The sequence below is a fragment of the Delphinus delphis genome, chromosome 11 (assembly GCF_949987515.2).
Source record: "Delphinus delphis chromosome 11, mDelDel1.2, whole genome shotgun sequence".
Lineage (NCBI taxonomy): Eukaryota > Metazoa > Chordata > Mammalia > Artiodactyla > Delphinidae > Delphinus > Delphinus delphis.
In genome coordinates, this window is record NC_082693.1 from 39,352,553 (window position 1) to 39,379,038 (window position 26,486).

Here is a 26,486-nt window from a genome sequence, read left to right on the forward strand (position 1 = left end):
TTTTTTTTTTTTAACCACAATAAGAAAAAAATAGTGACTAAGCAAAAGAAAACTGTTCTGGATATGGATGTATTAATATCAGCCAAAGTAGACTTTAAGGCAGAAAAGCATGATTAGGGATAAAGGAGGAGCAGTTCATAATGATAAAGGATTTAATTTAACAGAAAAATTAATTCTAATAACAGCTTTAAAACAAAAATTGACAGAATTTAAAGAACTACACAAATTCACAGTCATAGTACATTCTTTTTTAAAAAATAATTTTTCCTCTGAATTTTGCAACTCTATCCTAAAATGACTGTTCCTCATATTAGACAATTATAAGGATACATAAAATATTTTTAAAGTAAAAAAATAAAATAAAAATAAATTTTCAAAAATTTATTTATTTTTTGGCTGCATTGGCTCGTTGTTGCTGAGCGTGGGCTTTTCTCTAGTTGTGGTGAGTGAGGGCTGCTCTTCGTTGTGGTGCGTGGGCTTCTCATTGTGGTGGCTTCTCTTGTTGTGGAGCACGGGCTCTAGGTGCGCAGGCTTCAGTAGTTGCAGCACACGGGTTCGGTAGTTGTGGCTCGCGGGTTCTAGGGCCCGCGGGCTTCAGTAGTTGTGGTGCGTGGGCTCAGTAGTTCTGGTTCGTGGGCTCTAGAGCACAGACTCAGTAGTTGTGGTGCATGGGCTTATTTGTTGCGCGGCATGTGGGATCTTCCTGGACCAGGGATCGAACCCATGTCCCCTGTATTGGCAGGCAGATTCTTGACCACTGTGCCACCAGGGGAGTTCCAGTCATAGTACATTCTTAACACAGATCCCTTAGTAACTGATAAAACAAGCAAATGAGGGATTAATAAGGATATAAAATATTTGAATCATATGATTAGCAAATGTAATTTGCTAATATTTAATTGCCATATGTAGAACAGTACCTCCAACAACTGTTTGTTTATTACTTTCTTTTCCAGTGCATCTAGAACATTTTAAAAATTAACCATATACTGGGTCATAAAGCAAGCTGCCACAGTTTTTAGATAGTTAAAATCATACAGGTTGTTATGCACACAGTACATTTAAGCTAGTTATCCAAAAGATAATTAGAAAGTCTCCAAATGTTTGAGTATTAAGAAATATTTCTAAATAACAGTTGGATCAAAAAAGAAATCAAAATAGAAATTAGTATTTTAAACAGAAAAATAACAGAAATTTATATATAAAAACTTGTAGGATACAACTAAAACCATGCCTAGAGAGAATTTTTTTTTTAGCTTTAAGTGTCCAGGCATATCTCGTTTTACTGTACTTTGCTTTATTGCATTTCACAGATACTACGTTTTTTATAAATTGAAGGTTTATGTCAACCCTGTATTGTCAGATGATGGTTAATAAAGTATTTTTTAAATTAAGGTATGTACATCGATTTTTTTTAGACATAATTAGACATAAATGTGCATAGACTACTGCACACTTAACAGACTACAGCATAGTGTAAACATAGCTTTTATATGCATTGAGAAACCAAAAAATTTGTGTGACTCACTTTATTGCAATATTCACTTTATTGCAGTGATCTGGAACTGAGCCCGCAATATCTCTGAGGTATGCCTGAAAATAGTCTGCAAATCAGTGAGCTAAGTGTCCATCTTAGGAAGTTAGGAAAAGAAAAACAAATCATCAAAAATGTAAATGAAAGGAAATAAGATGATCCGTGAATAATAGAGTTCTAATATTTATGATAGTTCTTTTTCTTGCTTTATTGTAGTTGCTAGGACCGCCAGTTGACTAGGAGTAGTGAAGCAAGAAAGTTAACTATGTGAGAGGATGCATGTGTTAATTATCTTGGTAATCATTCCACAGTGTATAAGCATATCAGGTCATCACACTGTACACTTTAAGTATATACAGTTATATTTGTCAGTTATTCCTCAATAAAGTTGGGAAGAATAAAGAAGTAATGAAGCAAGCATCTTGTCTTGTTTTCTGGTCTCAAAGGAAAAGCTCCCTCAGCATTTCACCCTGTGTTGATGTTTGCTGTGGAATTTTTGTAGATACCATACATGGAAAGTCCAAAAGAATCTAAACTACTAAAATTAGTGATTTTAACAGTGTTGCTGAATATAAGATCATTTTACAAAAAGCAGTCACACCTATTTATATCAGCAATAAGTAGTTAGAAAATGAAATATAAAAATAGATGCCACTTACAACTGTACCAAAAGTATAAAATAGAAAGAAATTTAATTAAAAATGTGTAAGAACACTATCAGAAAATGATAAAGCATTATTGAAAGAAATGAAAGAACATTTAGATAGAAGGATGTACCATATTCATGGATTGGAAGACTCAACATGGAGTCAAATCAAAATGGATTTATAGATTTAATGCAATTCCCATTAAAAAAAAAACATTATTTCTCTGTAGCTTGACAAAGTGATTCTAAATGTATATAACAATGCAGAGTGCCAAGAATAGCCAAAGAATTCTTGATGGTCAGAGAATTTGCTGTGTCAGATGTTAAGACATCATAAAGCTACAGTAATTAGGACTATATGGGATAGGGACTTACCTGGTGGTCCAATGGGTAAGACTCCGTGCTCCCAATGCAGGGGGCCTGGGTTTGATCCCTGGTCGGGGAACTAGATCCCACATGCATGCCACAACTAAGAAGTCCGCATGCTGAAACTAAAGATCCCACATGCTGCAACTAAAGATCCCACATGCCGCAACGAAGACCTGGCACAGCCCAGATGGATGGATGGATAGATAGATAGATAGATAGATAGATAGATAGATAATTAAAAAAAGACCATGTGGGATAGCCTTAAAATAGAATCATAGACAAATGAAACACAGAGATCTAGAAACACAGATCTAGAAACAGATCTATTCATATATGGAGTTTTGTTCATTTAAAAGGTAATACTGAAGAGCATTGAGGAAAGGATGGTCTTTTTTCTGTTCTGAGACATTTAGAAATCCATGTGGAAAAAATATATAACTCTTGTTTCTTACTTTACTGCGTACCTATAAATCAATTCCAAGGTTTAGGTTATAGACCCAAATGTGAATGGCAAGATAACAAAGCTCATAAATGATAATTTAGAAGAATATCTTAGGGCTTCCCTGGTGGTGCAGTGGTTAGGAATCCGCCTGCCAGTGCAGGGGACATGGGCTCGAGCCTTGGTCCGGGTGGATCCCACATGCCGTGGAGCACCTAAGCCCGTGCACCACAACTACTGAGCCTGTGCTCTAGAGCCCGCGGGCCACAACTACTGAGCCCACGTGCGACAACTACTGAAGCCCATGTGCCTAGAGCCCGTGCTCTGCAGCAAGAGAGGCCACTGCAATGAGAAGTCCACGCACTGCAACGAAGAGTAACCCCAACTCGCCACAACTGGAGAAACCCACGTGCGGCAACGAAGACCCAATGCAACCATAAATAAATAAATAAATAAATTTATTAAAAAGAACAATATCTTCAAGACCTAAGAATAAGAAAGACTGTTTTTTTGTTGTTGTTACTTTTTTCCTTAATAGCATTTTTAAAGTGTTTTAATAGACTATTTTTTAGAGCAGTTGTAGATTTACAGCAAAATTGAGCAGAAGGTAGAGATTTCTCATATGCCTCCTGCCCCTACACATATATAGCCTCCCCCATTATCAACATCCTTCACCAGAGTAACACATTTGTTACAATTGATGAACCTACACCAACACATCATTATCACCGAAATTCCATAGTTTACATTAGTATTCACTCTTGGCGTTGCACATTCTTTGGGTTTGGACAAATGTACAATCACATGTATCTACTATTATTGTATCATTCAGAGTAGTTTAACTGTCCTAAAAATCTTCTGTGTTCTGCTTATTCATCTTTCATTCCCCTCACCTCTGGCAACCACTTATCTTTTTACTGTCTCCATAGTTTTGCCTTATCCAGAGTGTCATATAACTGGAATCATACAGTATGTAACCTTTTCAGATTGCCTTCTTTCACTTAGTAATATGTGTTTAAGATTCCTCTGTGCCTTTTCATGGCTCATTAGCTCATTCCTTTTTAGCATTGGCTAATATTCCATTGCCTGAATGTATCACAGTTTATCCATTTACCTACTGAAATACATCTCAGTTGCTTCCAATTTTTGGTAGTCATAAGTAAAGCTGCTCTAAACGTCCACGTGCAGGTTTTTCTGTGGGAATAAGTTTTCAGCTTCTTTGGGTGAATACTAAGGAGTGCAATTGCGGAATCATAGGGTGAGAGGATCCTTAGTTTTGTAAGAAAGTGCCAAATTGTCTTCCAAAGGTAACTGTACCATTTTGCATTCCCACCAGCGATGAATGAGGGTTCCTGTTGCTCCACATCCTTGCCAGCTCTGGTGTTGTCAGTGTTCTGGATTTTTGGCTAGTCTAAGAGGTGTGTAGTGGTTCTGATTTTAATTTGCATTTCCCTAATGACACATGATGTGGCACATCTTTTCATATGCTTATTTGCCATCTATATATCTCCTTTGGTGAGGTGTTTATTAAGGTCATTGGCCCATTTTTTTAATTGTGTTGTTTCTTATTGTTGAGTTTTAGGAGTTCTTTGTAATTTTGAGTCTTTTGCAAATATTTTCTCCCAGGCTGTGGCTTGTCTTTCATTCTCTTGACAGTGTCTTTTGCAGAGCAGTTTTTAATTTTAATGAAGTCCAGCTTATCAATTCTTCTTTCATGGATTGTACCTTTGGTGTTATATTTAAAAAGTCATTGCCAAACCCAAGGTCATCTAAATTTTCTCCAAAGTTATTGTCTAGAAGTTTTACAGTTTTGCATTACAGTTGGGTCTGTGATCCATTCTAAGCTAAGTTTTGTGAAGGGTATAAGGTCTGTGTTTAGATTCATTTTTTGGCATGTGGATGTCCAGTGGTTCCAGCACCATTTGTTGAAAAGACTGTCTTTGGTCCATTGTATGCCTTTGTTCCTTTGTCAAAGATCAGTTGACTATAATTCATATATATGGGTCTATTTCTGGACTCTCTATTCTGTTCCATTGATCATTTTGTCTATTTTTTTCACCAGTACTGCAGTCTTGATTGCTGTAGCTTTATAGTGTGTCTTGGAGTTGGTTAGTATCAGTTTTTGAGCATTGTTCTCTTTCATATTATCGTGTTGTCTATTCTGTGTCTTTTGCTTCTCCACAGAAACTTTAGAAACAGTGTGTCAATATTCACAAGATAAATTGCTGGGATTTTAATTGGGTTTGCATTTAATCTGTAGACCTAGACCAAATTGGGAAGAACTGAAATCTTGACAATACTGAATCTTCCTATCCATGAACATAGAATATCTCTCCATTTATTTAGTTCTTTCATTTCTTTCCTCAGAGGCTTGTAGTGTGTAGTTTTCCTCGTATATATCTTACACATACTTTGTTAGATTTATACCTAAATATTTTTTTGGTTTGCTAATGTAAATGGTATTGTATTTTTAATTTCAAATTTCACTTGTTCATTGCAGTTATATATTAACCTTGTTTCCTGCGACCTTGCTATAATCACTTATTCCAGGAGTTTTTAATAACATTTAAAAATTTTTATTATAGAAATTAAAAATTTTTTGTATAAAAGGTAGAGAGAATAGTACAATGAACTCCCATAAACCCATAACTCAGGTCCGTAATTAACAACACGTGTCCACCCCCAGTGAATTATTTCCAAGCAAGTTTTTTTTTTTTTTTTAATTTATTTTTTGGCTGTGTTGGGTCTTCGTTGCTGCACGCACACTTTCTCTAGTTGCGGTGAGTGGGGGCTACTCTTTGTTGTGGTGCGTGGGCTTCTCATTGCGGTGACTTCTCTTGTTGCAGAGCACGGGCTTCAGGCGCACGGGCTTCAGTAGTTGCAGCACGCGAGCTCAGTAGTTGTGGCACACGGCCCTAGAGTGCCGGCTCAGTAGCTGTGACACATGGGCTTAGTTGCTCTGAGGCATGTGGGATCTTCCCAGACCAGGGACTGAACCTGTGTCCCCTGCATTGGCAGGCGGATTCTTAACCGCTGTGCCACCAGGGAAGTCCCTCAAAGCAAGTTTCTGACATCATCTCAGGGAAGGACTTTTTAAATAGATATAAAAATCACTAACCAAAAGAGAAAATAATTAATGTCAATGTATTATTACATTAAAATTTAAAACTTCTATTTATCAAAAGGCACAGTCAAGAGAGTAAAAAGGCAAGTCACAGAGAAGAAATTTGCATCATGTTTCAATGATAGAAAACTAATACAGATCAATAAGAAAAAGACAATTCTCCCTCCAAAAACTGGGCAAAAGTAGGCATGTCAGGAAAGAGAGTATTAAAACGGCTAATAACATATATAAAGGCACCGAGTCTCTTTATAAATGAATGAAATGCAAATTGAAACCAGTAGTAGTGAGATACTACTACTCTTGCACTAGTAAGGCTAAAATTAAAAAGAGTAACAGTGCCAAGAGTGTGAGTATGTGGAGCAGTAGAAGTTTTTAAAAACCTCTAGTGGAAGATTAAATTTGTGCAGCTACTTTGAAAAACTTTTTGATATTATGTATTAAAACTGAAGATATGCATACCCTATGACTTAACTTCTGTTCCTGGGTATACTCAAGAGAAATGCATTTCCAGGTACACCAAGAGACTTGTACAAGAATATTCAAAACAGTGTTGATTGTATTGTCCCAAAACTGGAAGCGACCCACTTGTCCATTACTAGCAGGATAGATAAACAGACCATGGCATACTCATACAATGAAACACTTTTAACAAAGAAAATGAACAAACTACATTTACTTGCAAGAACACACATGATCTTACAGTGTTGAGCAAAACAAGTCATGCACCAAAAATAAAATATGTACGGAATTATTCCTTTTAAAAGTAAAACTATACCCTAATATTTAGTCAAATGTGCTTAGGCGGTGTCAACTATAAAGAAAAGAAGTTTGGAGCGTGGTTACCTTTGGCAGATGGGAGGAGATAATGATGAAGGGGGTCATAAGGAGGACTTCTCAGGTACTAGCGTTTTATTTCTTAACTGGGGTAATAGTATTTGGATGTTTATTTTGTGGTAAATGATCAAGCTGTAATACTTCTATGTGTGTGTACACTGTAAATGCACATACACATAAAGTATTCCATTCTATAATTGTAATTTCATAGGTAATAATTCCATATATTTCACAATAAAATTTTTTTAAAGACACTTCATTAAGGTAGAATGGGTTTAAACAAGCGTGCTATTTAGGTAGCATGTTTCTTACATTCACAAGTATAATGCTTAAAAGCTAGTGTCCACTTTGTGATAATTGTAGCAACTATTTAGAAATAGAAATATTTATAAACAAAGTAGATTATTGATCCATAAGTCAGTTTAGGAAAGAAAAGCTGACAGATTTAATTCTTATTTGCGTGAAGGTTAATGAATGAAGAGTAACAGATTTTGCGGTGCTGTGTATTATGAGAAAAGTCATCGTTTTGTTGGAGACAGAAGCATGCAATTAGGATTGCCTTGTTCATTTCTGTACTTTGAAGCAAGGGGGATGAGATGGGGTGGAGAGGGAAGACAGTCACTGTTTTACAGTACTAGAAGGAACATGCAAAGCAAAGTCTTTTATAATGACAAACAGAATATCTCTCAGATCTAAACTGAAATTAGTTCTACCACATATGAAATGAAATGCAGTTAAAAAAAAAAATCGCTCCTCCTTACTCTCCTTCAGATTCTCAGGAATTCTGCCAGCTAGTGTGCACTGATTTAGTATTTGAAGGTTTGTTTTACTTTTAAATATCACAGTTCATAAGTGTTTTAATTTTTTTGACTTAATGAAATTGAGTTTCTTTCCTGGATTAGCTGGCAGAATTCTTGAGAATCTGAAAGACCATGAGGAATAGGAAAGAATTTAAAAAACAAAAATAAAAACCTATGCATTCAACTCACCCAGTGCACGAAATAAGCCCAGAACTATGGTATATATTGTAAGGACATCCAAGAGTAATGATCCCATAACATAGAAGATCCATTAAACAGAGAAATATTAGTGGAACCTAAAAAGAGGGTTTGACTTGTAAGAGACTGCATATAGGCCCTTAGCAGTGGAAAGTATGTTTTTCTTCAGACTTAATGTTTTTCTTCAGACTCAGCTCACACAGAGGCATATTAGAAGACTTGATTTATTCGCAGACTGACTTTCTGCTTTTTAGATTATCTAGTTTCCTTGATTCTCCCCCCGCCACCCCCGTTTTTACTGGCTGTTCATCTTTTAGCCACATCACAATTTATTTCTTCCTTTCACAAAAGGCTGGGAGAGATTAACAAGTAGAAAGGTAAAACTCAGTCCGTCCTTCTCACTGCTTGGAAATAAAGAAGGTCTTAACTAGATATTTTACTTTTTATTCTATTTTAGTGCCGCTTTCCTTAAAAAAAGCCTTGAAAGTTGGCTGTAAACAGATATCAAAATAATCATCACGTGGCTTCATAATTTTCGAAGTAACTATTTGAATTCATGTCATCCCTGGAACTACATACAGAGTTTTGCATATAAAACATTAACTCGGAGATAATCTAGAATGAGCAAATAACATGTACTGATCTTAGTAATTAAAGATTTGAGTTCTTTATTTTAAAAAAAATCACAGTTTTTAAGTGCTTTAAATTTTTTTGACTTGTGAAATTGAGTTTCTTTTTTGAAACAGCTGGCAGAATTCTGAGAATCTGAAGGACAGTGTGGAGTAGGAAATAATTTTTTTTACTTATGCATTTTATTTCACATGTGGGAGAACTAATTTCAGACTAATGAGAGATGGCATTGAGACAGAAGAAGTTTGGCATTAAAATCAATATCATTGTCTCCTGGCTATTCTCTAGAATACGTTACTAAGACAGTTTTGAAACGTGGCCTGAATTTCCTATCTACCATTCAACCATCGAACCTTTTAAATAATGAGACACTCAAGAACTTTTGGAACTTAAAAAATAGAAGCTTATTCTGTTGCATCTGCGTGAAACCTGGGAAGATCTATTGGTGAGAGGAAAGTAGGGTTTAATTGCTTGCATAATAAAACCCGTGACTTCCCATCAAGCTCTGCCTTGAAAAATCAGAACTTATTCTAGATGTTAGGAAATTTCCCAGTGTAAGCGCTTTGTCTATAAAAAGAGGCACAACGTACTTCAGAATGTAGCTGAAGAAGCACTCAAAGGAGCAAAGTAAAGAAAAAATTTAATCAGCTCTTAAGACTAGATGGCAAGGGAATTCCCTGGTGGTCCAGTGGTTAGGACTCCGCGCTTTCACTGTCGAGGGCACAGATTCAGTCCCTGGTTGGGGAACTAAGATCCCACAAGCTGCGCAGTGCGGCCAGAAAAGGAAAAAACACTAGATGACAAGTGAAAGCAGAAGCAACAGGAAGATAAAAGGCTGCTTTCTTTCATTGAAGACCTACTTAGCAGATTGATTGGTAGTTGAAGTGTGGATTTTTCTGGACACTGAAGCCACATTAGTCATCCGAAATGGCTAGGAAGACCAATCGATGAGACTCCTTACAACCTACTAAGAGGACTGGCAACTAGGATGGAGCTTTCTTAAATAACTTTTAAACAACTAAACATATAAAAGTGCTAGCATTTCAGAAAGCTACACTAGTGTACTATAGTAGAATTACTTAAAGCAAACTAGAAATCTTACAAAATGGCATTTTGACATAGTTGCCTTTCTAAATTTCTCATCTCTGATTTGCTTCCCTTTTAAGCCTGAATCCCCTTTATTTACACATATCCCCCCTTTTTAAATAAGTATCTTATTTCTTACCAAAACAGTCATAATTCTTCTAAGCTTAGAAGGTAAATTGACAGAAGAGAGAATTACCACCTAGGAAACTGAAGTTGGTGGCATCTTCAGTTTTGAAGTTGTGAATACACTCTAGGCTTTAGCTAGTAGTGCCTGTGACAATAACTTTCTTTTCCTTGCACTCACATTTGTGCAACATAACCCCTGTCCCTATGTTTGCCATTAGTGCCCATGAAGAAACTGAACTCCACTTGTAATTTTAAGGGTGATTTATATGTGGATTATTCTCAAAATTGGCAAATTTTTCAAAAAAAGCAATTGCAAGAGACTAGTTATCTTCTTTTAGGTGGCTGAGTACTGGCTGTGTTCAGTCTAAAGGAGAACTTCAGATTGTTTAATTGTTCATGAGATACCACTTCTGGCACTTAGCCTCTGCTTTTGAGTTTGCTTTTTAATTTTTAAAAGGAAGTTGATACAGTTTGGGAAAATATGACAAGTTATCATCACACTTGTTAGGTTATCTGTATGTCTAGGGTTCTTCACCTCTGGGCTTACCCGCACTTAATTGGCTCTTAACTGTATGGCCTGTCTTTGGCCATGGTGAAATGTGAATAATTTTGTAATCCAACTTGTTTCATGTATGTAGGAGGAACATCAGTGAGTAATAACAAAAATCTGAGATCCTCAGAAGAAAGGTGATATACCACCTTTTAGTTAAAATAATGGCAACTTGAGAACTAGTATATTTGATGAGTTGTGGCACTTTGTGTGTAGCATAAAACTTGGACTCTGTCCTTGGTTCTGCAGTAGGTTTCTTACTGTATGAGTTTGGGTAAAGAATAGTACCATGACTGACTTTTCTCATCATTGTAAAGTGAAGAGAAGGTATTCTGGAAGGGATTATATTTCCACCTTTCTCCTCACTTGTCAGATTGGATAATATAATAATTTGCCATCATGTCAATAAAAAAAATACATAAACAATCTAAAACCATGAGTTTTTAGTTGTTAAATTCAAAGACACAAATGCATTAGCCCCTGTAAGAATCCTTAGACTTACTCCATGTCTGGGTTGAGCCCCCTCTATGCTTCTCTCTACTGTAAGCAGCCTGGAATTTGGGGGAACAGACTTTTCCATGAAGGAAACAATCTTCTCATTGATAATCAGATTTAATTCACTTTAGTACTTTCAAAGAGCCTTACCGCGCCTTAAAATATTAGCTCTGCTAAATCTTTTTAGGTAGGACCCTAAATAGTAAAGCTTTCAACAATCTCCACCTTGGGCTTCCCTGGTGGCTCAGTGGTTAAGAATCTGCCTGCTAATGCAGGGGACAGGGGTTCGAGCCCTGGTCTGGGAAGATCCCACATGCCGTGGAGCAACTAAGCCCGTGGGCCACAACTACTGAGCCTGCGCTCTAGAACCCGCAAGCCAAAACTACTGAGCCCACGTGCCACAACTACTGAAGCCCGTTTGGCTAGAGCCTGTGCTCCGCAACAAGAGAAGCTACCGCAATGAAAAGCCCATGCAGCACAACAAAGAGTAGCCCCGCTCACCACAACTAGAGAAAGCCCACGTGCAGCAACGAAGACACAACGCAGCCAAAAAAAAAAAAAAAATCTCTGCCTCAAAATAGTGTTATGGTGGGCATCTAGTATATGTATTTAGTACTGTGCAATTTAATAAGCTATGCATAGTTGCTATCATTATTAGAGAGATTGTTTATTTTTACTGGTCTCTTGCACTAGACTATAAAACTCAGAGCAGGAACCATAGACGTCTTGTTTGCCAATGTATCCTCAATGCCTAGCTTGGCTCATGGTAGGTGCTTACCAAATATTTTTTGCAGAGATTAATTTGGAATCTCAGTAAGGGATCCTTACATTTAAAATTTTACATTAGAAAACAATGCTATTTTCTTTTCTTAACATTCTTTATAATTAGAACTTAAATTTTTTTAAATTGTGATAAAATTTACATGACATAAAATTTACTATTTTAACCATGTTTAAGTGTGCAGTTCAGTGGCATATTTTCACACTGCTCTGCAACCATCACCACTGTCCATCTCCACACTTTTCCAACTTGCAAAACTGAAACTCTGTTATCTGTTCAACAAGATCTTGCTTTCCCCCTTCCTCCCCAGCTCATAGCAACCACCATTCTACTTTCCCTTCTTTTAATTTGACTCTCCAGTCACCTCATATGAGTGGAATCATACAGTATTTGTCCTTTTGTAACTGGCTTAATTCACTTAGCATAATATCTTCAGGCTTCATCCATGTTGTAGCATGTGTCAGAATTTCCTTCCTTTTTAATGCTGAATAATATTCCATTGTGTATATATATACACACCACATTTTCTTTTTTTTTTGCAGTACGAGGGCCTCTCACTGTTGTGGCCTCTCCCGTTGCGGAGCACAGACTCCGGACGCACAGGCTCAGCGGCCATGGCTCACGGGCCCAGCCGCTCTGCGGCATGTTGGATCTTCCCAGACCGGGGCACGAACCTGTGTCCCCTGCATTGGCAGGCGGACTCCCAACCACTGCGCCACCAGGGAAGCCCCACACCACATTTTCTTTATCCATTCATCTGATGATGGACATTTTGTTTCTTCTACCTTTTGGCTATTGTGAATAATGCTGGTATGAACATGGGTATACAAATATTGGGTTGGCCAAAAAGTTCGTTCGGGTTTAAGTAAAACTAAAAGACACATTTTTCATCTTCACCAAGAATTTTATTGAACAATGTATTCACTAGCCGAATGAACTTTTTGGCCAACCCAATATTTGTTCAAGTTGCTGCTTTCAGTTTTCTGTGTGTATACCCAGACGTGGAATTGCTGTATCATATGATAATTCTATCTTTAATTATGTATTTAAGGAGTCACCATATAGCTTTCCACAGCAGCTATACCATCTTACATTCCCACCAGCAAGGTATGACGGTTCCAGTTTCTCCACATCCTCACGAATACTGTTTTCTCTCTTCCTTTGTTCCTTTCCTCCCTCCTTCCCTTCCTTCCTGCCTGCCTGCCTGCCTGCCTGCCTTTCTTCCTTCCATCCTGAGAGTTGTGAATAATCAGACATTTTAACCAAACTAATTATGAAACATTGAATACAATATGGTCTTCAGGTTAAATTATAAATTAAAAACAGAATTAGACTATGTTTCAAAGTTGGTTGAGATATGTGTTCAATTACAAAGAAGATATACAGATAGATGGCCAACAGGTACATGAAAAGGTGCTTAACATCACTAATCAGGAAAATGCAATCAGAACCATAATGTGATATCACCTCCCACCTGTTAGAATGGTTATTATCAAAAAGACAAGAAATAACAAGTGTTGGCCAGGATGTGGAGAAAAGGGAACTCTGTGCACTGTTGGTGGAAATGTAAATTGGTACAGCCACTATGGAAAACAGTATGGAGGTTCCTCAAAATATTAAATATAGAACTACCATATGATCCAGCAATTCCACTTCTGGATATTTATCCAAAGAAAGCAAAAACATTAACTCGAAAAGACACATGTACCCCCATGTTCATTGTGGCATGATTTACAGTAGTTGAGATATGGAAACAACCTAAGTGTCTATTGATGGATGAATGGATAAAGAAAATGTGGTGTATATATTACAGTGGAATATTATTCAGCCATAAAAAAGAAAATCTTGCCATTTGTGACAACATGGATGGACCTTGAGGACATTATGCTAAGTGAAATAAGTCAGTGAAAGACAAACCGTATGATCTCACATAAATGTGGGATCTAAAATTTGAAAATAAAAGAGCTCATAGATACAGAGAACAGATTGGTGGTTACCAAAGATGGGGGGTTGGGGGAGGACCAAATGGGTAAAGGGGGTCAAAAGGTACAAACTTCCAGTTATAAAATAAATAAGTCCTGGGACTGTAATGTACAGCATGGTGACTATAGTTAATAATACCGTATTGCTTGTTTGAAAGTTGCTGAGAGAGTGTATCTTAAAAGTTCTTACCATAAGAAAAAAATTCTAACTATGTATGGTGATGGATGTTAACTAGACTTATTGTGGTGATCATTTCACAATATATACAAATATCAAATCATTATGCTATATACCTGAAACTACATAATATAAAGTTACATATATGTCAATTATACCTCAATTTTATTTTATTTATTTATTTATTTTGCGGTACGCGGGCCTCTCACTGTTGTGGCCTCTCCCGTTGCGGAGCACAGGCTCCAGACACGCAGGCCCAGCGGCCAGGGCTCACGGGCCCAGCCGCTCCACGGCTTGTGGGATCCTCCCGTATACCTCAATTTTTAAAAAAACTTGCTCAAGTCTGGTTTGATATATGTGATAGTCAGATATTTCTATGTTATCCTCATTGACATAACTTTTGCCTGATTTTTGAAGGCAGTGAAAACAATAACAAAGCCTGCAATATTTACAGATATGTCAGTGATCCTATAAATAGTATACTTTTCCCAAAATGTTCCTAAATCTGTGCTATTTGAAATAATTCCAAGAAACCTGTGAGATGGTTCCTGATAGAATGAGATAAATGATAATAAGAAAGCTCAGTGTCAAGGGTTCCTCATATCCTTTATGAATCTTGCCAGAGTATAGTATTTAACTTCATTTTTTTTTTTTTTTTTTTTTGCTGTACGTGGGCCTCTCACTGCTGTGGCCTCTCCCGTTGCGGAGCACAGGCTCCAGACGCGCAGGCTCAGCGGCCATGGCTCACAGGCCCAGCTGCCCCGTGGTGTGTGGGATCTTCCCGGACCGGGGCACGAACCCGTGTCCCCCGCATCGGCAGGCGGACTCTCAACCACTGCGCCACCAGGGGAGCCCTAACTTCATTTTTTTTTTCTTTAAAAATTTATTTCTGATAGAATATACATGACCTTCTATCATAGAGTAGTTATAAAAGGATGAGACCCTGCCTTATTTCCTACCAATGGAATTAAGTAAATCTTAGGCTTTCTTTGCATGAAAAAATAAGAGAATCGTTAAATCACTAAATGTTGTTGGTGGGAATTAAAAATGACTTTCCCTGTCATGTTGAGAGGCACTTAAGCTCCAGTTCATTGAAGCAGGGTTTTGAATCTACTTGAGTTGTTGGTTTAAGTAAAAAGAGGCAATATTAGCTGGTGAATAGACAAGTTAAGATGTTAAATTATTGCTGCCCTTTTTGGCGAACTCATGATTTAGAATATAAATACAAAATGGGCATTTGTGCCCTGGGAGGCTGACTTGTACAGACTACAGGTCAGACTACAGGTTTCTTGCCCTTGGGCTTCTGGTTGAGTTTGGCTATTGGGCAGCATAGACAGGAGACCAGAGGCAAGGAGGAGAGTGAGGTAGGAGTATCTGTTCCCCCAATCTTTCCCTGAGGGGTCACTGTGGGCTTACTGTGTCCTTTGACTAAAGGACTATTATCCTGTGGCTGTCTCCACACCAGATGAAACAAAGATGAAAGAGCCTGCTCTCTCTGGGTTCCAGTAATTGCTCCCTCCTTACCTTCTTTAAAACCTCCAGTAGCAATATACGTTGCTATTATTAGCCAAGGAGTACTGTGCTCTATCTTGTGGTTTCCCTACTCCCTACCAGCACCTTCGAAAATAGTCCCTTCATTAAACTCTTCAGATTTCCCAGTCTAAGTGTGCTGTTTGTTTCCTGCTGGGATCCTGACTGAAACAGCTGCTTTATGTATTTTTTTTTAAACATCTTTAATTGGAGTATAATTGCTTTACAATGATGTGTTAGTTTCTGCTTTATAACAAAGTGAATCAGCTATGCATATATATATATATATCCCCATATCTCCTCCCTCTTGCGTCTCCCTCCCACCCTCCCTCTCCCACCCCTCTAGGTGGTCACAAAGCACCGAGGTGATCTCCCTGTGCTATGTGGCTGCTTCCCACTAGCTATCTGTTTTACATTTGGTAGCGTATATATGTCCATGCCGCTCTCACTTCGTCCCAGCTTACCCTTCCCCCTCCCCATGTCCTCAAGCCCATTCTCTACGTCTGTGTCTTTATTCCTGTCCTGCCCCTAGGTTCTTATGCTTTATGTATTTTTAATCATTATCCTAACTGGTATGCCAAATAAACCCTAATAATACTTATGCTAATTTGAGGGGGCAGTAACTGAAGGTGTTTGCAGAACTACCCTTTGTTTTCCTTGCACTTGGTTTCATCTAGCATGTTGTTAAAGGAAAAAAAAATAAAAAGTGTTAGATGATGTAGAAATTAGAAATACGAATAGTTCATTTAAATATAGATTCCAAAATGCTGTTTTACCTTAAGTATCCCCTCTTTTCCCTAAAAGAGATTGGTGGTTTGATTCCTTAGTAAGATTACTGATGTCCTTTGTATCATCTCAGTGCTCATTACTGTGTCTTTGGGAGAGAGTACAGTTGACCCTTGAACAACATGGGGGTTAGGGGTGCTGACCCACAAGTGCAGTGGAAAATCCTTACAATTGGGCCTCAGTGTCCACAGTTCTGCATCTGTGGATCCAACCAACCGCAGATTGTGTAGTACTGTAGTATTTACTGTTGAAAAAAATCTGTGTATAAGTAGCCCCAGGCGGTTCAAACCCATGTTGTTCAAGGGTCATCTGCACTTACAACTGTCAGGTTATATCATCTGGATAACCTAAAGCAGTTCTGAGAAGGTTGCTGGGTACTAGTATTTTGGCTATATAAGATTTTTATCTGTACTGTGTCTCTTTTCAATTAATAAAGATAATTGGGAGTTAACCATATTATGTCGTCATCTGGAAAACTCAGGCTTTAAATACTGAGTTTGTGTAAATGTGACCTGATTTTTCATTCAGGGAACAATCATGATACTGCCAGTATTACAGAGGTTAAATCTAACTTAATTCACAGTTCAATGGTAATTGGCAAACATAGTTTCTCTTTGAATGACATTGGCTCTATTCATATCCTCTTTTCCACTTTTAGTACCAAAATATTGTTATCATTCTAACTTATAATTATCAGTCTTCCACAGCAACTAGGAGGTATTTTAAAACACAGGATAACAACTGAGCTGTAAAAGAGGCTTTAATTAACTGGGACAAAGTGAGAGAGTGGCATGTACCTATATACACTACCAAATGTAGAACCAATAGCTAGTGGGAAGCAGCCCCATAGCACAGGGAGATCAGCTCGGTGCTTTCTGAACACCTAGAGGGGTGGGATAGGGAGGGAGGGAGGGAGACACAAGAGGGAAGGGATATGGGGATATATGTATATGTATAGATGATTCACTTTGTTATAAAGCAGAAACTAACACACCATTGTAAAGCAATTATACTCCAATAAAGATGTTAAAAAATTTTTTTTAAAAATCTGAAATAATAGTAAAAGAATTTGGAAAGCGCACTAGTATGTTACTGTATTTTTTATACCCCCATCTTATTCCGTTCAGACTGCTGTAACAAAGTACCACAGACTGGGTAGCTTATAAACAACAGAAATTTACTTCTCACAGTTCTAGAGGCTGGAAATCTGAGACTAGAGTGCCACCACGGTCTGGTGAGTGCCTTCTTCTGGGTTTCAGACTTCTCATTGTGTCCTCACATGGTGGCAGGGGCTAGAGAACTCTGTAGAATCTTTTTTATAAGAGCACTTATCCTGGGACTTCCCTGGTAGTCCAGTGGTTAAGAATCCGCTTTCCAATGCAGGGGACGCAGGTTCAAACCCTGGTCAGAGAAGTAAGATCCCACATGCCGTGGGGCAGCTAAGCCCACGCGCCACAACTACTGAGCCCTCACACTCTGGAGCCCGCACTCCGCATGGAAGAGCCCACCGCAGCCACATAAGTAAATAAAATTTAAAAAAAAAAAAAGAGCACTAATCCCATTCATGAGGACACTCTCCAAAGGCCTCACCTACTAATACCATCACTGTAGGATTTCATATATGAATTTGGAGGGGAGAACACAAACATTCAGACCACAGCAACCCCTTTTCTCAAAATTTCCCCTTTTACTTGCTTTGTTGAAATTCTAACCCCCAAGCTACTCCCAAGTATGGTGCATGGATCTGCAATGTTGATACCGTTTGGGAGTAAAAACCTCAGGCCACACGCCAGACTCCTGAATCAGAACGTGCATTTTAACTGGAGATTTCCCCAGATGTTAAATATACACATCAGAATTTGAGAAGCACTCTAACCATGTCCTAGGATCGCATCTCATTAGATTAAAACAAAGTTGTCAAGTGTTAAAGCTGAGGTAATTTGTTGATCATATAGTCACGGGTAAAGAAACTGATTAAATTCATAGATAGCCTTCTTTATAAGTGCAGGGAAGCCAAACTCTTTTCTGTAATTACTTACATTGAACTAAGTTTTCCCATTTGTGCTGGTAATGTAAACTCAAGTACATTGCTTTATCAAGTATTATATTGGGAACACAAACAAATGTGTTCATGGAGTTCATAGTCTAAGAACATGGTGTGTGTGTGTTGCAGTCTGGAAGATGGAAAGTACTTTTATGTGTTGTTATTATTAATGCCACAGAAGCTCTCACTCTCACATTTTCATATTTGTTAGTATTAAACTTTACCTTGAGGAGCTATTTACTAGCTACTTTACTTTAGAGGGTCTTTTAAATTAACATAAGATAGTTAACAAAGATACCAAGGATTACTGGACAGTCTAATATAGGTGATGTACTTAGTGTTTTTCTCAAGCTGTGACAGTTTCTATAAAAATAAAATTAATTTTATAATTTTAATGCAAATGTCGTTATCAGTTATCTATATAATAGAATTTGCAAAATAACAACTAACTTCTTGTTAGCTGTCTATGGGAGAAAAGCAGCTAGTATTGGCCCTTCCATTTTATGGGATGGATTATGTGTTAGCTTTGGATCATGTTGAATATATTTTTTCCTTCTCATTGTTTCAGATTCATCAGGATTCATTTTTGATTTGCAGTCCAATACTGTACTGGCCCAGGGAGGAGTTTTTGAGAACATGAAAGAGAAGGTATGACTAGTTACTGTGGATAAGAAACTTGAATGTTTTGTTAAAATTTAGATACTAATAAAATCAATGGCTATACAAACTCATTAAGAAAGTGAAATTTTAAGAACAAAACTGTATGAATGCCACTGTATATCAGAGAGTAACCACCATGAAGGTTTTGAGGAATCAGAGCCTATACGTGCAATTTGCTTTGCATGTATACATATACATATATTTATTCTAAATTCTCTTGAAGACATCTTAATATTAATTAATTAATATTATAACAATATTTATATGGCTAAGTGTGTATCTCATTTAGCAACATTCTTTTTTTTTTTTTTTTTTTTTTTGCGATACGCGGGCCTTTCATTGTTGTGGCCTCTCCCGTTGCGGAGCACAGGCTCCGGACTCGCAGGCTCCAGACGCGCAGGCTCAGCGGCCATGGCTCACGGGCCCAGCCACTCTGCAGCATGTGGGATCTTCCCAGACCGGGGCACGAACCCGTGTCCCCTGCATCGGCGGGCGGACTCTCAACCACTGCGCCACCAGGGAAACCCTAGCAACATTCTTTAAAGAACAATCTGAGTAGGATCTTCCCTTTTTTTTTTTTAAGACAACCCAATTTTTATTTTTTGATTTTTATTTATTTGGCCATGCCGGGTCTTAGTTGCAGCACGTGGGATCTTCGTTGCGGCACGTGGGGTCTTTTAGTTGCAGCATGCAGACTCTTAGTTGTGGGATGCAGACTCTTAGTTGCGGCATGCATGTGGGATCTAGTTCCCTGCCCAGGGATCGAACCCGGGCCCCCTGCGTTGGGAGCATGGTGTCTTAACCACTGGACCACCAGGGAAGTCCCAGGATCGACCCTTTCACTTGAAGAGGATTTTTAAGTCCAGGAGACTTTAGAGCAAGAAGAGAAATAAATTTTCTAAGTAATATACCTTTGGAAGAAAAGGTTGTTTTTAGTAATATAACCCTTAATGAGCTATACTGAGAAAAACATCTAAAAAAAAAAGCTTTATGTGTGTTCTCTGTCTTATTTAAAAGGTATATTGTTGATTATGGAGTCATAGATATATATTGGTTCAGTAATATAAACACTTTCACATTTTAAGTTATCAGAATTTTACCTTTATCATTGAATCTGTTATTTTTGCCTGAAGCCCATTTTCTAGTGATCAGTGCTAAGTTTTTTGCTCATTTCAAAAATGTATATTACAAATTTGCCCTCTTTGTATTATAGATTATATACCTTCCCATTTGTGTGGTTTTAAACCTTATCATTGTTCAATTAAGCCTGAAACAAAAAAAGTATAGAATGATATGAAAACAAGTGTACTAAGAAAGACTTAGGTTCTAATACAGATTCTGCTAATTACTTGAACAAGATACTTTACTTCTCTTCGTCTATAAAAGAACTTCCTTTTCAAGCAGTATGGCTGACTAGATACCCTGAAAACATTTCTAATATACAATGCTTACAAATACAGAATGAAAAATAACATACATCATTTTAAATGCATAGATGGGGAATTCCCTGGTGGTCCAGTGGTTAGGACTCTGTGCTTTCACTGCAGAGGCCCTGGGTTTGATCCCTGGTCGGGGAGCTAAGATCCTGCAAGCCACATGGCACGCAAAAAAAACAAAACAACCCAAACCTTTTAATACTATATTTGAACTTTTATTATTATATATGAACTTATGTTGTAAGAAACAAAATTTCCTAGCTCTATCCACTGAAAGGACCTAGAAATAATGACTCCCTGGTAGCAATAAACACACCTAGCTCTTAGATCTTGGTTTCTAACTACCACTTTCTACCAAAAAGAATCAGGTCTTCTTGAAAAAATAACCAATTTCACATTGTGCAGTAAGACAAGAAATGAAAATTATAAGGATTAGAAAGGAAGAAAAAAAAACTGCCGTTATTTATAGACAATACTCTTGTCTACATAGAAGAACCAAGAAAGCATCAAATTATTAGGAATAATGAAGTCATCAAAATAGCTGGATATAAAATCGATATACAAAAATGAAAATAGAATATGCAATTATTATAAAGTATTTTTAATCTCAAAAGATATAAAATACCTTAAAATACCTTAGGAATAACTGACAAAATTGGAATTCCCTGTTTTAAAGGGAAATTTGGCATTTCTAATGAAATTGTAGATGCCCTACTGTTCAGGAATTCTACTAGTGGTTATATACAATAGAGGCATCCTCTCACTGTTCACAGAAGACCCTTTTTTTTTTTGTTTTTTTAAACTAACAATTTGCTAAACATTGTCATAGGCACTGAGTATTCAGCAAGTAAGCATAAGCATAGGAATATTTATTATAACATTTTTCATAGTAACCAAACACTGGAAAGAACGTAAATGTCCATCAACAGGAGAATGAATAAATTAGCTATATTCATACAATGGAAATGCTATGTAGCCGTTAAAATAAATGAATAAGATGCATTTATCAACATGAAAAATAAATCTAAAAAAATTGTTACATGAAAAAACAAATTGAATATAGACATGTACGATATGATAATATTTATGTAATGCAAAACAGTAATATGGATTACCTGTGGATACATACATACATCATAAAAGTACAAAAACATGTATCAAAATAACACCAAGTTCAAGGTAGAGATCTCTGTGGAGAGGAGGGAAATGGGGTTTAGGAGAGACTTCATGGGCACTTCAGTTGCATATATTTTATTTTATTAAACTGGCTCTCATATAGTGAGTGTTCATTATGTTTTATATACCTGAAACAGTTTATAATAATTTAAATTATCTTTAAGCATTATTATACAATTAAATGATATGAAGTAAACGTTTTGAAAAATGCTGTACAAAAATCTGTTATTGTTGGGCTTCCCTGGTGGCACAGTGGTTGAGAGTCCGCCTGCCTATGCAGGGGACACGGGTTTGTGCCCCAGTCCGGGAGGATCCCACATGCCGCGGAGCAGCTAGGCCCGTGAGCCATGGCTGCTGAGCCTGCGCGTCCGGAGCCTGTGCTCTGCAACGGGAGAGGCCACAACAGTGAGAGGCCCGCGTACCGCAAAAAAAAAAAAAATCTGTTATTGTTGGTGGTTCGTTAAACTTCCCACCTTTCTCTGTAGTTTGCTAAAAATGAGGAAATGTTGATGCTAAATTAATACCTGATACCTAAATTAAACCACCCTTTCTTGAAACAAAATCTGGCACAAATCTTTTTTAATTAATTAATTAGGTTGCACTGGGTCTTAGTTGCGGCATGCGGTCTCCTTAGTTGTGACATGTGAACTCTTAGTTGCAGCAAGCATGTGGGATCTAGTTCCCCGACCAGGGATCGAACCTGTGCCCCCTGCATTGGGAGCGTGGTGTCTTAACCACTGTGCCACCAGTGAAATCCCCTGGCACAAATCTGTTTCTAGAAATGTTCTGCTTTTCTAAGTTTTGAAATTAATTTTTATGTACTGTTATCACTCATCTATTAATCATTCCCAGTGAGTTGGTTGTATGTACTCACACTGACACTAAAGAGTGATATATCTTGTTAAAAATGAAATGGTACCCTTTCTGTTATTCTCTGTATGAGATCTCAGTTTCCAACTGACCTACTGATATTAGAATTAAATGAACTTGTCTTCTTTTCCAGATAAATGCAGTACGTGCAATAGTTCCCAATAAGAGTAACAATGAAATTATCCTGGTTTTGCAGCACTTTGATAATTGTGTGGACAAAACAGTACAAGCATTCATGGAAGGTAATCCTAGCTCAATATTTTTATAAGTTTGTATTTGTTCAAATAGAAGTTGCTTCAGCATTCTATAACATTCATTCGGCAATCTGGTGTTTCATAGATGATATAGCAGACGCCATGATAACATAACATACCATGCCATTTTTAAAGATATCTCTTAAAGCTCCCTATTTCAGCCCTAGAAGTAATTCGTTCATAAGCTATATAATACCTGGAATAAGAGACAAGCTGAGAAGACTCCATCATTTTATTCAGAACGTTCTCTAATGGTAGTTAAGAAGAAATTAGGTGGCCAGTGGTATAAGGGACTTGATTGGAGTTGGGTGTAATAAGAATTGAAGAGACAATGACAAAGTAGTGGTCCAGTAGCTCAGCCACAGATGGCAGATTCAGGGACTCAACATTCTTTTTCATGCTCCAGTACCATTTAGTCTGGCTCTGGCAAGTGATTCAAATATATGGGTTTGAGTATCCTTATCTACCATACAAAAAATGGTAGGCTTAGCCAAGCCTTCTGATTTATAGAGTTGAGGAGTGTTTTACAAAATTCTTTCCACATAACTTGTTTGGGAAAAACTGCCTAAAGCTATCGCATCAGGGAACAGTGACAGCGACATCAGAATAGGTCTCCCCGTTTCTCTTTTTCTGAATTTACCAGTATAGAATAAACATGTCCAAATACTGTAAGGTTTTTCTTCGTCTTCATCTGTTTTCTTTATAATGTTAGTATTTGGGTCTAGGGTAGTATACAGTTCTCTCTGAAACAGTGTAGCTAAGGTGGTGTGTAATCTTCTGGAGGAGAGAGGATACCGTACTTGGGCTGAAACCAGTCATCTTTGTATTCGGTCAAAGATATATAAATAAAAGAATCTTTAAAATGGTCAGGCTACATTAGTCTCTTCTTGGAAGAACTTACTGAGGAAATTGAATGGAGAAGGGGAATCTAAATGGGCAGGTATTCTAAAAGGTAAGCATGACATGTTTATCTCATTACATTAGCTTAGAGACTTGAACCTTAACTTTTCCTATTGGGAACTTTGGAGATTTTCCAGCAGTTACAAAATTCGGGGACACTAATTCCTGCTTGAGCATGCATGTGGTAGGAGAAGAAATATGTAATTGGTTTCTCTTACAGGTAGTGCCAGTGAAGTACTCAAAGAATGGACAGTAACAGGCAAGAAAAAGGTAAAAATGAATTAAATTTAGAAGTGTGATATCAATATTTGTATTATAAAAAAATTTAAGCTCTGCCAAAATATTTGGAAGATTTACATATGCATCTTCAGCTTCCCTGGTTAAGAAAAGTTTTCTTCTATGACACTGAAACACAGCTATGTACATAGAATACCACACAATCTCCTCCACGTGATTTTGGGCAGGAAGCAGAATGACTCTGCCATGGTGCAATTGCAGAGGGTATTAATATTATTAATATTAGGCAGGGGTGAAACTAGAGAGCATGTCAAGGAAAGCAGAGGTCCTCTAGAGAAAGTGATCTAGTCCAGCGGTTTTCAACATAATTCATATCACAGGTCAGTTAAAATAGTTCAGCTTCTTAGGTCAGACCACTTGTGTTGTGATCTCTGATACTAATGAGCTTTGGCTTAAAGCCTAAAGAGGGGCTTTGCTACTATTAGCTATGCGGAGGGGTCTGATGGTCCAATTCAGGGAGGTAGAAGGCACTTGGGCCGTGGAGTCAGTCAGAACTGGATTTATATCCTTTTTCACTACTTACTGGCTTTATTTCCTGGGAATATTGTTTAACCTTAGTGTGCCTTATTTTGCTTATCTCTAAAATAGGAAAATAATATGAACAAATGCAAGTACTTAATACAGTGTCTAACATATTAGTTCTCCTTATCCACTTAAAACCAAAGTGCTTTCCCCAAAGGATACTAGCTGGCCTCAGAATGCTTCCCATAGCTCTTTACTCTAAATCTGGTTCCTTTAGGAAGTGCTTGAAGTGTGAATTTCAATCAAGTATCTCTATGAAATCTCTTTAGGGTCTATATTAGGTTAGTGCTGGAGTACTGGAATACTTTCTTGATGACTCCACATCACTTCATTAGGAGTTCTGTTAAGTATTGATTAAACCAGGCCTGACCCCAATGACCCTTGAGAATTTTTTCTAAGAAGAACTTAATACTACTACAGATTCCCCTGAAGCTCTCCATACCTGTAGCTTTGAGTGTTTGCTTAACTTCTTCCCATTGCTTTCACCTAACGTGAGTGTGTGTTCTGGAGAACAGCAGCTTATTAATTTATTGGCCCAGGATAATAGGTTATTAGTGATGTGAGATATGCATGAAGCTGGAAAAGTATGTGTTGGAGACATAAATTTCTTAAAATTTGGAGAAAGAAAAATGGCTTCAGTTTGGCAGTCCCAAACGCCCAAATCTAGTTCAGTTAACTGCTGGGATTAGTTCAATAGGATGTAACCATGAACAGTTACTGGGACAGGTATTATATATATAGGACAGTGATATGAAAACTCAGCCAGTTCACATGGGAGAAAGTATTTAAGAGAAAGAGAGATGAGAGCTGTGGAGAGGAAAAAATTATATCTAGCGTTACATTAGTATTCCTGTTAGGGCCATGAAAGGGGTTTAGGGTAAAATTAATTCAGTCATGTCAGTCTAGCCTTAGAAATAGAATTAAGTATTTCTAGTAGAGCTGTGGTTTGACAAAATAAAAGGTAAAGGATTTTTGTTTTAATTTTAGTATTTGCATAGGTAATATATTCATGTGGCTCAAAATTCAAAGCTATAAAAGTGAATATACTGAAACATCTTTATCCCTGGGGATAGTTCCCAGCCATTTGGTTCCACACACCAGAGGCAAACTGTATTATCAATTTCTTATGTATCTTATGGGATATTTTATACGTATATATAAGCAAATATGAGTATATATTCTCCTCTTTGCTTGCTCCTTTTTCATGTAATATATCTTGGAGCTTATTCCATGTCAATATATAAAGAGCTTTCGTGGTTTTTTTATGAATGTATACTCATCCTACTGTTTAGATGTACCATAACTTACTTAACCGTTCCTTTATTGATCAACATTCGGGTTGTTTGCAACCCTTTGCTATTATTAACAATACTTCAGTGAATAACCTTGTACATATATCATTTTGCATGTGTTAGTATCACCTAGGATAAACTCCTAGAAGTGGAATTGCTGGGTCAAAGTGTATATGTATTTGTAATTTTGATAAGTATTACCAGATTGCTATAGAGAGAGTACCACTTTGCACTCCCACAAGTGATATATGAAAATGCCTGTTTCTTTATTCCCTCAACCCTACAGTGTTATGAAACATTTTGAACTTTGCTAATCCAGTAGCTGAAAAATGATATTATAGTGCAGTTTTTTTCCAAATGTTTTTTTACTGTGGTAAAATACACATATAAAATTTACCATCTTAACCATTCCAGATCTCTCTCTCTCCTTTTCTTTTTTGTTTTTGTTTTTGACTTTTATTCTAAGTTAATATCTGGACTAATATGCCAACGAAGGGTTTATATTTTACTTCTTTTTTTAAAAAAATTGAGGTAACATACTGGATTGACATATACACACTACTATATATAAAATAGATAACTAGTAAGAACCTACTGTATAGCACAGGGAACTCTACTCAATACTCTGTAATGACCTATATGGCAATAGAATCTAAAAATGAGTGGACATATGTATATGTATAACTGATTAACTTTGCTGTACAGCAGAAACGAACACAACTTTGTAAATCAACTATACTCCAATAAAAATTAATTTAAGAAAACTTGAGGGGGCTTCCCTGGTGGCGCAGTGGTTGAGAGTCCGCCTGCCGATGCAGGGGACACGGGTTCGTGCCCCGGTCCGGGAAGACCCCACATGCCACGGAGAGGCTGGACCCGTGAGCCATGGCTGCTCAGCCTGCGCATCCGGAGCCTGTGCTCCGCAACGGGAGAGGCCGCAACAGTGA

The 26,486-nt window shown here is 37.4% G+C and overlaps 1 protein-coding gene across 1 annotated transcript in view; it reads left to right on the forward strand.

Moving 5' to 3' along the window:
• Nucleotides 1–26,486, forward strand: part of SPATS2 (spermatogenesis associated serine rich 2) — a 75,990-nt gene that overhangs the window by 14,964 nt on the left and 34,540 nt on the right. The window contains exons 2-4 of the mRNA XM_060024716.1: nt 18,701–18,780; nt 22,408–22,516; nt 23,649–23,698. Of these exons, the coding sequence (XP_059880699.1) occupies nt 18,701–18,780; nt 22,408–22,516; nt 23,649–23,698 (239 nt within the window). The remainder of the gene's footprint in view (nt 1–18,700; nt 18,781–22,407; nt 22,517–23,648; nt 23,699–26,486) is intronic.